At 51.9% G+C, this 16057-nt stretch overlaps 1 protein-coding gene across 2 annotated transcripts in view; it reads right to left on the reverse strand.

Annotated features, from left to right (window-relative positions):
- Positions 1-16057, reverse strand: part of LOC133355810 (oxysterol-binding protein-related protein 6-like) — a 190477-nt gene that overhangs the window by 49627 nt on the left and 124793 nt on the right. For both annotated transcript variants that reach the window (XM_061573210.1, XM_061573201.1), the window contains exons 8-9: positions 3620-3728; positions 1900-2003 (exon numbers count right to left, since the gene is read on the reverse strand). In XM_061573210.1, the coding sequence (XP_061429194.1) occupies positions 1900-2003; positions 3620-3728 (213 nt within the window). The remainder of the gene's footprint in view (positions 1-1899; positions 2004-3619; positions 3729-16057) is intronic.

Below are 16057 nucleotides of genomic sequence, written 5' to 3' on the forward strand. Positions count from 1 at the left end.
CATCGAACACCAAGGTCATTCTACTCACCGCTCGATGCAGAAATATCAACTAATATAGTCTCCTTCCCTTCCATTATCCCTCCCCAATCAATCACCTTCCCCCATGGGTTCTCTGCTGAATGCTCTGTATCCCTCATCGCTCAGGCCCGTGGCTCAAATCTCTTATCTTGTAAAATCAGCCTCGTGTATTCCTCCCCGAGTGTTCTCTGTGTCCCGTGATCTCCGTGCCGAACTCTCTGATCGCCCTCTCTTATTTTGTTGTTATCAGCGAGGATTAAAAATAAGCTGGCAAGCCAGTCCATTGAGGCAGCCTCCACACAGTTATGAGATCAGCGATGAGGGCGCAATGGTGGCGAGCTGTCAACTGCCCTGCCTGTTATACAGGAGGTCGTGGGTTCGATCCCGACGCTGATGATGACTGTATATTTTTAGTTTGCATGTTCTTCCCATGGTCACGTGGCTTTTTCTCCACATTTAAAATCAAAGTGCGTTTAGAGTATTTGGCTGCTATACATTTCTACATGTTAAGCCACTTCGTTGAGCTATAATTTGTGATGGACAGGTTGCTTCTGAAAAATAGCTATATAGTTCAGTGGGCCTTACCTGGTAAAAAACAAAACAGTTTAGTTTAGAGATCCCGATGTACAAAGAAATGTAAACACGCAAGGGCACACACAATCACTAGCTCACGCCACATGCTTCAGGTTCTACTACAAGCGTGTTACACACGCTGGTAAGCAGTATAACATCATTATTCTTATACCTTTTATTAGGAGGCTGTTTCAAAAATACGTGGCCAATCTTGCCTAAAAGAGTTCTGTGCATTGATATTGGCAAGCTCTGTGGTAGGGGTTTGTAGCAGTTGCCACGTAACAAAGGCACGTGGCATAACTTCCTGAGCTGCTAAAAGAATTGAAGGCCGGCCTGGCGCACGACGAGGGGGTGGGTGTGGCCAGCACCGTGCCCAACTGCACCACAACTGCCAAGCGCTAATCTTCACACACGGTCACAAACACTTATTCGCAACCGAGTTGACCACGAGGTAGCACAGCACATGTTCCGATACCATTTGTACACGACCTGGAAACAAATCCAAAATAATCATGAGCATCATTGAGAACATAAACGAACAACATAAATCGGTATCGAAATATAAGAATAGGTTTAATCCTTTCTGGCAATAAAACAGTTTGGTGTTTTAACATCTTAACACGTTTTATTGCCAGAAAGGGTAAAAAACCTATTCTTATAACATAAATCAGCATACAACATTTCTCCTTTTTACACATCCCATCAGCTGCCAGTTCATCATTTCAGCAGCGTTGGTTCGACACAAGCAGTCCCCCAGGTGGCCCAGGATTGTTGTGCTGTGCACCAACGACAACACCACCACCGCCCAACGGATCAATCCGCCGGGCCGATGGCTCCACTCATGCAAAGCGTTCTTGGATGGTCACGCCACAGAACACAGTCATGCTCTCCTATAACGCGGCAGTAAGTTGCGTTCCTGAAGGACACCGCATTGTGGAAAATTCGCGTTACAATAAATTATATATAATGTAGGGTAAAGTATGGTCCGCAATAACACGTGAGATGCGTACGCAGGGCGAACAAATACTGAGGTGAGTGGGCAGCATCTAGAAGCATCCAGCAGCATCCCGCTACGCCGAGGAAGCCGTATGACCGATTATTCCCACTCGCGCGACAGAATTCCGTTCACTCAAACCGCGTCATATCCAATTCGCGTTATAAAAACATGTCTCCCCCCGATACATTAATCGATTTATATCCCATTTGCGTTCTGAAAACAACAGAGTGTTATCGGAGACCAGAGTGTCCGTGACGTGCGCGTCAACGGCCGACCGGCTGTGCTGAGCAGAGAGGCGCGCGAGCTCTCACCTGCATGTCGGAGAACGAAGGCGCCGACTGAGTCCGTTGCAGGATCTCCAGGCTCTTCAAGATGCCGCTCAGCTGAGCGAGATTCGCCTGGCAGTCGTTGAGGCCTACGCGCAGACGACAGGAGATGACGCTCGCATCTGTGCGGCTGGGTGGCTCAGGTCAATGCCAAGGTCTCGTAGAAGAGATCACAATCAGCATAATTATTTATTCTGGAGGAATCCGTTGAGCTAAAAAGCTCCTTTTCACAGATGTCCAGTAGATCATACCGTGGTTCCTAATATCACTCGATGTATTGTGCAAACTGAATCCGTAAAACGTACTTGTTGAAGCGAATTAAATCTTACTCATCGTTAGGTCATTGCATAACCAATCTGTGTAAGAGTAAATATATTTTTTTTAAACCTGGCTTGTTTCGACAGTGCCAAGTCGCTCTTTACTCCACAACCGTTTTCTACTGCTAAATAAGCCAAACGCCACGGGTCAACATTGGAATACCGCTGTCGCATTTGGGATGAATGTCCTGCTCTCTATCCAACCCGTATAGAAAGCAGCATCTCTACTTGATTTATGATTCCCTACCCAACAATGTGCTAAAATCATTCCCTCATCGTCAATCTTCCTTCTTCTTCTTCTTCTCTTCGCGACTGCTCCTATCCACGGCTGTTCGATCTGTCACCTCCTTGTCTCTCTGCTACCGTTTACTGCCGCGTTCGTCGCTCTCAGGAGCAGCGGCTCTTGACTGCACACGTTGAGGTCGTGGGTCTCCGTGTTATGGCTGACTCGTATCATTCGCACGGTGTGCAGACGCCCTGACTAAAGTCGAAAAGATACATTTTCTATCTGCCTCGCACATCTGGTCATCCTCGCAGCAGCGGTTTATGGCTGGCCATCGAACAAAGACGGGGTGATGGCATCGCACCCTTTCAGATGCGCCTCTGCGGCCGTCTGGAACGCTCTTCCTTCCGATGTTAGGAAATAACTGGAAGCTATGCACTTCTAAAATCGAGGTTGAAAACGAATTTCTTTACAATTGCTTTTTGTGTTTAGTTTGTTGTCCTTACGCCGCACCTCCGATTAGCACAGTTGGCTACGTACGGTGTGAAGAAGTTCAACATACACATGTATCTTTCCTGAGTCAACCTAGGGGAAGCCCAAGACCGGTTCAGATATTTGCCACTGGTGTTGGCCGTGGCCGTGCATCGGACTCGGGTAACCAGGTTCGTAGGGTAGTGTGATAACAAATATGCCACCGCTCCCCATACAATAACAGCAGCCACCATCTGCCACTGTGTTATCACAGCGCTTGTTGTATTTGAGGTGCACTTCGGGGCCACGTGAAGTGTTGATGACTTGTTGGCAGGACGTCACAAGACAGACCGTGGTATTATCGGTTAACCGACTGAGTTGACCGTCGTTTGCCACAATGTTGCGCCGATGTCAACACAGCGGTTGTGCCAGTCTTAGGTGCACTTTGAGGCCATGTGAAGTGTCAACGGCTCGCTGAAAGCAGGTCACGGGATAGAGCCAGGTGTCATGGGTTGACCGACCGAGATGACTGGTAGATGCACCACCTGTGCTCCCCGCCGCTGTACCAACTCGCTTGCGTTTTAGCCGTTTGGCGGATGCACACACGCACGCACACACGCACCCACGCACGCACACACGCACGCACACGGCACATCCACCACGTCCTGAGATTTTAAAATCGCTTTTCGGCTACCTCTTGCACAGTGGTCCATCTCATCCGTGTCCAGGAGCCAGCTGGTCATTTTGATCTGACCGTTGGAGAGGGATCCCGAGAGGCCCGGGCTGCTGGACGAGCGCGACATCTGTGCTTCGACAAGAGGGGAAGGGACAGAGCAAGACAACCCAATGGCATCGGCGTCACACAATTGCCATTCGACCCCGGAGTTCAACAAATAGACCGGCGCTTGCTCAGAAACGCCAAAGTAGAGGCTGCTTTCCGCACCGTCCTTCTCCGGGAAACCAGATATTTTTGAACGCGCATCTAAATGCGCACATCTACGTGTATCTTGTCTAAAAACTCGACGCGTTCATCCCAGACCATTGCCTTAAAGGTTGAAGTATGAAATGGGTGGCGTTTTTGGGCAATTGTCCGCTGAAGAAGGGCCATGCCTGAAACGTCACCTTCGATATATTTTCCTCCTCCTCCTAGGGTCGCAGTGTTATTGATGAATGTGTTGAGTTTTTTTTGTGTTGTTGTTGTTGTTGTTACCAAATAATGTGTTACATATGTGTTACACATGTGTTGTCCGTGAACTTGTACGGTAAAATTAATTCGACTCCGATCCAATTAGCTTCGTAGATTTCAGCCGCCGTAATTGGCACGCACGCAGGTTAGAAGCTGAACGGACGTGAATACGGAGTACAACATTTCCGAGGCGTATTACAGTTACAGACTATCGCCAAAGAAAGCATGGCTACTGTTGCCTGCTAATTTAATTGGACATATTAGAAAAGAAGAGCTTCATAGCTCACCAGATTCCTCCAGTGTATGTGTATATATATAAATAATTAGAATTTTTATGCTTAAACGCAATATACAAATAAACGATGATGAGGCCCCGTGTGTCAATGCAACACGGCGGTGTGGAGAAACGCACTGCCCACAAACGCGCTCGCGTGTTCCAAAACACGGCAAAAACCAACCAGCCTCGAGTGTTCCCGGCACAACCTCCGTTCCGCTAAGATGCGTGCGCGTGTGTGCCAACCGCACAGCGACACACACACACACAGGTGCAAATGCAACGCTTGCTGGGGGGGGGTGCGGGGGCGTCCAGCAACAGTGCAGCTGCCACACCGTCCTCAAAATCAATAGCGGGTATTTATAGTTTCCATCAGATCCAACTGTTCCACAGACGGCGAGGGACAGGATCGCCTGATATAGTACGTTTGTAGGTAGCGCGAGTGAGGGTGGAAGAGATGGAGGTAAACAACGTTCCTTTGAAATGCCTGCGGAAGTTGCTTTTGAGGTGTGAAGGCTCAAACCCACGACACCTATGAGTGTGCAGAGAGAGATGCACAAAGACAACGATCCCCCGTATAGCCTTAACAGACTGTTGGGGCAAGTGCTGTTCGCAAGCACCTGTGAAGGCCACGGGGTGGGTGGCCAGCACCACGTCCGGCCGCCTTTTTCTCCCCAGTGGCGATGTTGACGCATGGCACCAGGTACTCATTTGAGGCTGAGTCTACGTAGGGGAGGCCCAGAAGTGATTCAGATAATCGTCACTGGTGTTGGCCATGAGCGGGAATCGAACTCGGGTCGCCGGGTTAATAGCGCAGCGCGCTAACCGTTGCACTATAATGGTTAGCGGACTAACTGCTAACCGGTAAAAGGAGAGACACACACATGTAATAAAAGGACTCGAACACTTCTTTCTGTCTTCGTGTCTTTATTCAGGTTCACGTCTTTACCCACACGGCACTCCGTTATAACTCCTGTATTTGTAGCCCCCGGCTATTCACTGCTATTATAGCTTCCTCACCCCTCTGACTCTCTGCTTCATCTACTGTAACCTCCTCCCTGCAGACTTGCTGCTACCCCTATGTGCAGACCCTCTGGCTGTCACTGTATGCAGACCCGCTGCCCACTCTCTCTGTGCAGCCCCGCTGCTGACTGCAGCCTCCTCGCTGCTTCGGGTCGGTCACCGCTGGCCAACGGTGCCGATCCTCGCTCCCCCCGTGCTCGTGGCGATCTCGCCACACCCCGCTTCGCCCTTCGTGGCCTTCCTCTGTTCCTGGTTCCCCGTCACTCCCCCTGCTCTTCCGGTTCCCCTCCTTCTATACTCAACCCCTCTCCCCCCACGTGACCTAACTCCTCCCCCCGCTGACGGCACCTCAGAAGGGCCGTTTACAACCGCATTACATCACCCTCCCCCCTAAAGAAAATCCAGCCGACCTCGGCTGAATTGCAACCTGAAAAGCAATGCGGGTGTAAAGGGCCAACACGCAAAAAGACACGAAGCATTGAAGAACAATATAACAATAACACAACACAACACAATCTAACGAAACGTGAGGGATTTCGAGCGAGTACGGGTAGCCGGGCCGTCCCGGACGGTCGGCGGCCCACCCGCCGAGCGGGAACGTGGAAGGGTTTTAGGGGCGACGGGCGCAAGTTCTTCCGTCGCCATTGGAGGCCCGCCACTGTCCCGCTCGCGTCCAGAAACATCCCGTACTCGCGTCCGCGGAGGGATAGGAAGAGCTGCAGGTCCCGTGGGTTCTGCGGCTCCGGTCGGCGTCCCACAAGCGGAAGGCCCTCCTCCCTGCGCTGTCACGGCCGGCTTGTCTGTGAAGGGTATGGCAGGCGCTCTCGCAAGGTCAGCAGACACAGGCAAGGGCGAGTCGGCAGCAACAGACCCCGGCAAGGCAACTTGGGGAGATGACGCATCCGGCCGTGGGGCAATGTATGGCTTCAACCGGGACGTGTGCACGAACCAACGCCGCGCACCAACCTGAACACGCGCCGACTGTGGGTTGGGAACCTCAATGAGGCGGACCGGACCCTTGCCAAGGTCGATGTAATTTAGGAGATGTACCTGGCCGCACCTGTGGGCAATGAAGCCAGGCCAGGTCCCCCTTTTTCCAGGGACACTCCCCCTTTGAACGTCGGGCACACCGCTCATTCCTGGCCTGAGCCTTGGCAGTAGCCATGCGGGCATTTTCCCTCGCCTCAGCGACACGCCGAACGTTGTCCTTAATATACTCAGGAAGAGGCTTAACAGGCCCCCTCGCACCGGTTCCCAACTGGTCATGAATCGGCGGCACGTTCTCACGGCCGTACATAAGGAAAAACGGCGAGTATCCAGTAGCCGCGTGCGGCGTCATGCGATACGCCGAAAGCACCCCAGGGATATGCAAATCCCAATCAGATTGGTTTTCCCCGACTGTATGGCACAGCATGGCGGACAGAGTCCGATTCAACCGTTCCACCATACCATCCGTTTGCGGGTGGTAGGGGGACGTCCGTATCTTTTTAGTTCCAAGAGCCGCACACACCTCCCCCAACAATTTAGACGAAAAGTTACGTCCCTGATCCGTAAGGAGCCTCTCCGGAGCCCCTTTGTCCATTACATACCCAAATAGAAAGGCGTCCGTGATAGACGCCGCTGACTGGTCAGGCAAGGGCCAGGCCATCGGCCAGCGAGAGAGGTACTCCACCCCCACCAGTAAATACTTATTCCCTTTAGCTGATGGCGGAAAGGGTCCCAAAATATCTAACGCCACCAACTCATTAACCCGAGATACTTTAATCGATTGTATCGGCGGAACATATGGATGTTTAGGCGGCTTACGGCGGGCACAATCGGGACACGCGCGAACGTGACCGACGACATCCGTCGTCATGCCGTGCCAATAATAGTCTCGTTGCAGCGTCAATAGGGTTTTCTGCACCCCCAGGTGTAAAAGTGTGTCACAGTGCAAAGATCGAATCAACTCATAGCGCAATGACGCAGGCACAACGAGACGCCAGTGTTCCTGTATCCCTTCCCTCCACATCAGTAACCCATCTCGGAGAGCAGTTTCCGAATTACCACCCGCACCGACTTCCTTACCCGCCTTCTCCGTTCGTTTCCGTAACGACACCAAAGAATCGTCCAACATTTGCTCCCGAATCCACACAGACCTTGGAAGACGCAAAATCCCGTCAGCCGGTCCCCCTTCAACCGGTCCCGGTGTAAGCGGAGGTTCGAGAACATCCACTGCCCGCGCGACAGGTTGAGGGGGGGGCTGAGCCGGTCCACACCTATGCGTCCCCGACGCACACGCACAAGGGGATTGTTGCGGCAACCTGGACAGTGCGTCCGCGTTAGCGTGACGCACACCCTTCCGATGGTGAATTTGGAAGGAGAATTCTTGCAACGTGTCCAGCCATCTCGCCAATTGTCCGGATGGCTGGTCCATCTTAAGAGCGTACTGCAAGGCCGCATGGTCCGTTCGGACAATAAACGACCGACCGTACAGATACGGTCGAAATTGGCGGAGAAAATACACAATAGCCAAAAGTTCCCTGCGAGTGACGCAGTAACGAGTTTCCGCGGGAGACAAAACCCGACTCCCGTACGCCACCACACGCTCAACACCACCTTTTGACTGGGACAACACCGCCCCAATCCCGGTGTCACTCGCATCAGTATCCAGAATGAAGGGATGTTCAAAATCCGGATAATCCAACGTCGGCGCAGTAGCCAGTAGGTCGCGCAGGCTCCGAAACGCCGCCTCCTCCGGCGGTCCCCACACAAATTTGTGCCCCTTCCCAGTAAGGAGATGCAAAGGCCTGGCGATAGTAGCGAAATTCGGAACAAACCTCCGGTAATATGAGGCGAACCCCAAAAACCGACGCACATCACCCACCGTGGCGGGGGTTGCCCAATCCCGGACACACGCAGTTTTCTCTGGATCCGTGGCCACCCCGTCCGCACTAACAATATGTCCCAAGTATCGAACGGAACGTTGCAGTAGATGACATTTCTTAGGCTTGAATTTCAAATTAGCAGAACGCATTCTGGCAAAAACGGCCTCCAACCGCAATAAATGCTCATCAAATGTGCGGCTGAAGACAATAATATCATCTAAATAAATGAGACATGTCTCCCACTGCAACCCCGTCAATACCAACTCCATCAATCTCTGAAAGGTGGCAGGGGCTGCATTCAACCCCATCGGCAGACAGTTAAATTGGAACAACCCCTGCGGCGTACGGAACGCTGTCTTTTCCCGCGAGGGCTCGTCAAGGGGAAGCTGCCAGAAGCCCGAAGAGAGATCTAGCGTTGAAAAAAACTTAGCCCCTGACAAGGCGTCGAGAGAATCGTCCATACGCGGCAGGGGATACGCATCTGCCACCGACACTTTATTTAACTTCCGAAAATCCACACAAAATCGTAATTTACCATCTTTCTTTTTAACCAACACGACAGGCGCACCCCACGGGCTATTAGACGGAGATATAATATCCGCTTTCAACATGTCTTCCACTGCCCCTCGAACGTGCTCACGCTCAGCCGGACTCATCCGACGCGAGTTCAAGCGGATAGGGGCCGCGTCCCCCGTTTCGAGGTGATGAGAGAGCAGCGAGGTGCGTCCCAAGTCCAAATCGTCCGAGCTAAACACATCGGAATAGCTCGCTAATAATTTATGAATCGCACAACGCTGCTCAGCGGAAAGGGCCGAATTTTCCGCACATAATTCGGCGATCCAACGATCGTCCACCCCTCCGTCGTGTGAAACACCACCCACCAGCCCCCCGTCCGGAATGTCACTCTGAGCCGTAAACGCCGTAGTGGCGTGTGCCACAACGGTACCAGCCGGCACACACACGCTTTCAGAAGTCGCATTTAACACCTGCAAAAACGGGCGCTGATCCGGACGGACAATGGTTTGCGCCCCCACCAGTGCCAATCCGCCCGTAACAGCGGCGGACGGCGACAGCAAAATTCCACAAGCACTCTGCCGACCCGGAACCGGCTTCCGGTATCGTAGGGGAATGAGCATCTGCGAGCCAGGTGGAATATCAACTGAAACTTCCGATAACGCCTGCACCTGGGCAACCGGAGCCGGTCGCCCCCAGGTGGACTGTAAAAACGCCAATTTGCGGCCCCCTGGCAGTTCAATGCAATTTTCATTGATTCTAATTAAAATGGGCATCTTAGCCAAAAAATCCGTGCCCAACAAGCAAGGAACCGCCAGGGACCTCGAAATTAACACAACGCCCGAGGCCGAGACCCCCCCGATAGAAATATTAGCGTCCACCTGTCCCACGATGCCCATACTACCCCCGTTCGCAGCGATGCAGGAAGCGTAAGCCGGCCTCACGGCCCCCGGTGGGATGTTCAAAAGATGGAATATGACATCCGAAATAATGGTCGCGGACGCCCCGGAATCCACCAAAATACGCACGTCCACCCCTTGGATCGACCCCGGTACAGTGGACGAACCTGTAGCGGCCGCGACAACCCGCCGAGCCAACTTACGCCACTGCGTTATCGAGCGACAAGGCGCAGATACTGGCCTCCCATATTTTAGAACATCCGCGTCGCACAACAACGGCGATGAGTGAGGTGTCAGGCCTTGCCGGGTGTCTGGTGCGCACCGACTTGCCTGTGCCGGAGGGTCTTTCTTTGGGACGTCCGCGATCGAGGCCTCCTGCTGGGGCGGCCCCGGAACCCGGGCCCAGCAGTCCCTGGCATAGTGGCCCCGACGGCCGCAGCGGAAACAGTCGACGTCGGGTCGGCGCGCAGCAGGCACCCCGTCCCGACGTGGCCGCGCCGGCGGCGGAGCCCGCGGCCCCGGCTCGCTTCGAGCCGGCCACGGAGTGGAGGCGGCCGACAGCTCCTTTGGGCCGGTCGCATCCGGCACGTACACGGCCTTTGTAGGGTCCCACCCTACGACCCCCCCATCGACGACAGGACCGCCCGTCCACGCCGTGACTTGTTTCCAGCGGCGGAGATTGAACTGGGCGTCCAAACACTTAGCCGCGGTCCGGGACGTGAGTTTCTCGTGACCGCAAGCCGGCATAGGAATGCCCAGATCCCGGGATAACTCCAACATCTTCCCCAAGATGAGAGGTTCCAGCAGGTCAGGCTCCGTCTCCGGGTAAGCGGCCATCGCGAGTTCCAGCACGGCGCCCCTGTACGCTACAGGCGACTCCTCCGGTGCGCGTTGCCGCTGCACGAAGCGGCGATGGGCGTCATCCGGTGGCTCGTACGCGTCCGCCATTTCGTCGAACACTCCACGCAATGTTTTCTTCTTCGCAGCTTTTATAGAGCGAAAAAAACGAACAGACTCATCGTCAAGGAGAGTCGGAAGCACCTCCAGCGCCTCGGCGTCCGTCCACCTTGCCGTTCGTACCGCCGCCAAAAATCGACAAGCGAACGCACTCCAATCGCCCCCGATGGAGAACTCCTTAACAGTTGTAAGGTGACGACTGCGGCTCCTTGGCCTGCTTCCGTCCGTCACCGACTCTTCCGGCGGCAAGTTCAGCAAGGCGTCGCAACGCGGTGTCGCCAAGATGGCGGACGATCTTCGTGGCGGCCCCAAGATGGCGGCTTCCCGCCTTCCGTGGTGCGCCACGCCCAAGATGGCGTCTTCCCGCCGCGTGGTCGATGGCGGCGCCATCGAAGACGACCCGGGCTCCTGCCGATCACCATCATCACCTTCCAACGCCGCCCTTGGCGTGACAAGGTCACACAACTCCGTGATGACGGTTTTTAGGGTCGCCAGTTGCTCCGCCATCCGGGTCCATCTTAAATCTTCGTCCTTCAACGCAGATGGGTCGGGCGCAGCGGCAACCTCCTCCACACCCGGGCCCTCACGGATCTCTCCCTCCGCCGAAGTGAAGCCGACCTCAGGAGGAAGATCGTCGTCGTCCGATGATGAAGCCGACGCCGGAGATGGGATATTCTTCTTCCTCAGTTGTTTCGCCATGCCGTTTCACTTCTGACTCCAGTGTAATAAAAGGACTCGAACACTTCTTTCTGTCTTCGTGTCTTTATTCAGGTTCACGTCTTTACCCACACGGCACTCCGTTATAACTCCTGTATTTGTAGCCCCCGGCTATTCACTGCTATTATAGCTTCCTCACCCCTCTGACTCTCTGCTTCATCTACTGTAACCTCCTCCCTGCAGACTTGCTGCTACCCCTATGTGCAGACCCTCTGGCTGTCACTGTATGCAGACCCGCTGCCCACTCTCTCTGTGCAGCCCCGCTGCTGACTGCAGCCTCCTCGCTGCTTCGGGTCGGTCACCGCTGGCCAACGGTGCCGATCCTCGCTCCCCCCGTGCTCGTGGCGATCTCGCCACACCCCGCTTCGCCCTTCGTGGCCTTCCTCTGTTCCTGGTTCCCCGTCACTCCCCCTGCTCTTCCGGTTCCCCTCCTTCTATACTCAACCCCTCTCCCCCCACGTGACCTAACTCCTCCCCCCGCTGACGGCACCTCAGAAGGGCCGTTTACAACCGCATTACACACATGACTGACTGTCTTCCTTTTGAGTCTACACAGGTGTGTGATATGTACTCCACTGGGTGCCTTCAAACACATTGCTGAGCAGTTTTGTTGTTGTTGTTGTTAAAAAAGTGAATCCGTGGAAAGTTTTCAATGATTAAAACACATTCATCATCATCATCATTAGACCTCCTTTGCAAGTACAAAAATATAATAATAGGGTTTTCCCCCTTTTTTCTGGAAACAAAACTGCATATATTATCATAGTGTGTTTTTGTTTGCATTTTGACTGCAAGTATTGTGGTTAATGCAGACATGAATCCTTGTAAAAAGGTTTCAGTTTTGTTGCCAGAAAAAAGGGGAAAAACCCTAACATTAAAACACACTCGTCAACAAATCTGTGGCCTTAAAAGGACATCAATGTAATAGGGGACGTGTCAGGTAATGGTGCTTCTCCATAGCACATGGAGAGGCCAGACAGATGGAGTGGATAATAAAAGTTGGGAGACTCCACTTTCGACCGTGCGGTCTGAAGAGAATAAAAATGTCTGCTCATTCACACTCTTTTTTCTGTGCATTAGAATAGAAACCTATTTGTACCTATTTTAAAAAATATACAGGTAAGAGAATTTGCAACAATACCGCAAGAAATGTACCTCCAGGCTCTGGAGACCACCTGGAGAAGATTCCAGGCAACGCGTTGACAATGCTGGCGAACACGTGAAGACTAACGTTTGAAGCCCTTGACATACATTTGTCGTGAGAATTGTTATTGTTTTATATTTATATTATTTTATTATTTCCCTTCTACGTGACTTTACCGAAAGAACCAGTAATATGTTACAGTGTATTGTCCGTTCTATTTCCATTAAAAACGATAGTCCCATATACGTGTTAACATCTTTTAAAGCACCCTATATGTGTGTGCTTTCCTTTTAAGGCAGTGTTATTGGAGCTTGTGTTGAGATTGTGTATTTTTTTGTGGCCGGTGCTTTGCGCGTTACTTCCAGCGCCGTTTCACAATTAAATTGCTTAATTTTAAAACATTTGACACCCCGCCGAGATAGCTTAGCTAATATTGTTTTTTAATTAGCCCGGGGAAATGTGATGATGTGCGGGAAGTTTACAGTACTCGATTGTAACTATTTTATTGTCATCTGCGAACAAATCACCGGGAATGCAATCCATCTCACCAGATCTCAGGCGTCCTACTCGTGCTGTAAGTATTTTCTTCCGATTCACATGTACGTACAGCTTTCAGGGTTGTGTGGTGGGCGGCACAGCGAAATCCATTGTTGTACTGCTCTTTCTACGTCCCCGTGTCTACGTTCCCCACTTTCAGCTGCACCGCGCAAGCGTGCGGAGAGTAACTTGAGAATTGATATCGATCAATTAATCAATGCATTTTACACCCCTTCACCCGACCATTTGGTACCATCCCACCACCCCAGAATTAGCACAGACACGATGCTTGCCCATACACGCTACAGCAGTGGTTCTTAACCATCACTGCGGCCTTGCACCCCCCCCCCCCCTTTGGTTCTCAATCGTTAAAAAAAATGATGTTAATAACTAGAAAAGGTTTGATGAAACAAAGCAAGCTGTTGATGATTTATCCTTTTAAAAAAAGCTGGCCGTGTCTCGCACCCCCAGAAAGGGGCCGTCCATAAATGACGTCACGCGATTTTGGACGATTTTTTTACCCCCCCCCCCCCCTTGGTCACACGGCGTCACAAAAAGTCAGACCCCCCCCCCCCCTTAAATATGACGTCACAAAGCTCTGCCCCCCCCCCCCCAAAAAAAAACATGCATCAAATCGCTTTAAACTATTGTCATTGTAGTGCTATTTAATGTGGCGCTGCACTCTGATGTTGTAGGATAAAACTTTTTTTTTAAGTCTACTTAATTAAGTAGAACGTGTTGTCTATATTTATTTAAAGTTGCGCATTTTGATGTGACGTCACATTTCTCAAACCCCCCCCCCCTCGTCACACATCGTCACAAATGTCTGACCCCCCACTAGGTGCGTGACGTCATTTATGGACGGCCCCAAATGGCATCTCGCACCCCCAGGTTGCGAACCGCTGGGCTCGAGTATTGCGGCAGAATGATTAAGCACAATAAGATTGCAGTTTAAAAAAAAAATCAAATACAGTAGCTTTGTGTGTGTGTGTTTTTTTTAATGAAATATTGATGAGGCTCGAGTAAAAGCCGTGCCGGGCAGTCATGCACACGGAGGCCGGCTAGACTCGGCAACGGCATTCTGCACGTTCACTTTCCATCGAGCGGCCATGTGCATTAATTGATTTCCGAGCTGTGCCGAAGTCGTTATTTTGCACCTCAGAGCCCTTTTGGCCAGAAATAGGGCATGACGGAATCATATCCAGCGGTATCCCCCCCACCGGGCACGTCAACGCGCCCGTGAAAACTCATTAAGCCTCATTTTCCGTGGAAACAAAGCTTGCCAATTCTCTTCTATTCCAGACCGGTTAACGATGACTGCGGCAGTTAGTGAGGTGACTGGGAGACTCAGAGGCATGGGGGTGGGGGTTGACAACCCTTGTAGCCACGGTGGCGAGATGTTCACCACCTCGCCTGTTAAATAGGAGGTCGTGGGTTCGGATCCTGACCCTGACGCCTGCTGTATATTTGGAGTTTGCACGTTCTCCCCGTGGTCGCGTGGATTTTTCTCCAGGTCCTCCGTCTTTTCCCCTCCACATTTAGAATCAACCTGCGTTTGGAATATTTGGCTGCTATAAATTTCCACACGGTGATAAGCCACTTCGTTGAGCTATCATTTGTGGCCAGGTCGCTACTGAAAAGGATCTGTATAGCTCAGTGGGCCTTAACCGGTCAAATAAAAAATACAAATATCCAGTGTAGTTTATAGAGCACGCTTTCAGCACCGCCGAGATCACACATTCGAGTCCTGCTCAATCGTTTGACGCTAACCCAGGTTCTCAAATTGCGAAAATGTTTTATGGTCTCAGCCAAGGCCGCAAACAACGGCTGTACCGAACGCGTTCGTCTACACAACCTGTGCACCCGATCTCGTGAGACCTCGGAAGCTAAGCAGGCGTGAGCCTGGCTATTGCTTGGACGGGCGACCACCGTGCATGGCAGGTTGTCAGAGGGCAGCAGCGGAGGGCTTGTGCTACCTTGTCTGCCGCAGACGGCAGCGCAGCAACATCGAGCGCTGTACTTCACTTCTATCCTTCCACGTTTACGAATCCCCCCACCTTCACCAACACACACTGACCAGCGTGGTGAAGTATGGTTAAATAATCCCCGTGACCCTGCAGCAGGTGCGGGGAGGCCCTCGTCCAACGGTAGAGTGACAAAAGGGCCGTCCAGTAACATCGAGTTTTCATCACTCAGTAGCTGACAGTTGCCACATACGCAATGTCTCTTTACACATGGGTAGAATATTCGTGTCATCTATCTGGCCAGGTGGCACCTACGGTTAGAACACTGGACTCGCAGGGAAAAGTTTGCAAGTTCTAGTCTTTGTTGAGGTTGACTCAGCCCATCATCCCTCCAGGTCTATAAATTAAGTAAAGATGAAGAAGGAGGAGATTGCTGAGTTTTTCGAATGCGGCAAATTTGTGAGCATTTTTTTTTTATTTGGACCACGAAGCTTGCTATTCGTTGACGTCACCAGGACCGTTGAGAAACGGCACTCGGCGTTCACCGGGGCATCCTGCCGGATTCGAGCCGCGAACCTCGACAGCGAGCAGCAAATGCGCTCCCGCTGGGCTGCGCCACCACCCGAGTATAACGCCGCGACTCATAATATATCATTATTGATGGACATCGTGCACCGCACGTAAAGAAGCCACGAGAAAGGGGATGCAGCAGGGTCTATATGGGTAAACAAAAAAAACTGCCATGCACTGCACATTAATTATGCAGCATTTATGCGGACCTGTCAAATGCAAAACGGAAACATGCACGCGCACACGCGGAGATGCTCCGAGGCATGCAAATGTATGCGCTCATGAATAGACAAGAAAAACACACACTATAATTTCCCAATTAGCCTAAAAGATTGCTGGATAAAGTGATATTAGAGAGCGCCTATTAATTCCAGCGTAAGACACAAGGGATCAGCGAGGTCAGCTCCATACCCGGCTCTCTTTGACTCCCCCAAGGTTCATCCTGACAAATAGCACCAATTATTAAAATTATACCGAGTTA

Source organism: Lethenteron reissneri, chromosome 7 (assembly GCF_015708825.2).
Source record: "Lethenteron reissneri isolate LAM-NWPU_2019-01 chromosome 7, ASM1570882v1, whole genome shotgun sequence".
In the NCBI taxonomy this organism is placed as follows: domain Eukaryota; kingdom Metazoa; phylum Chordata; class Hyperoartia; order Petromyzontiformes; family Petromyzontidae; genus Lethenteron; species Lethenteron reissneri.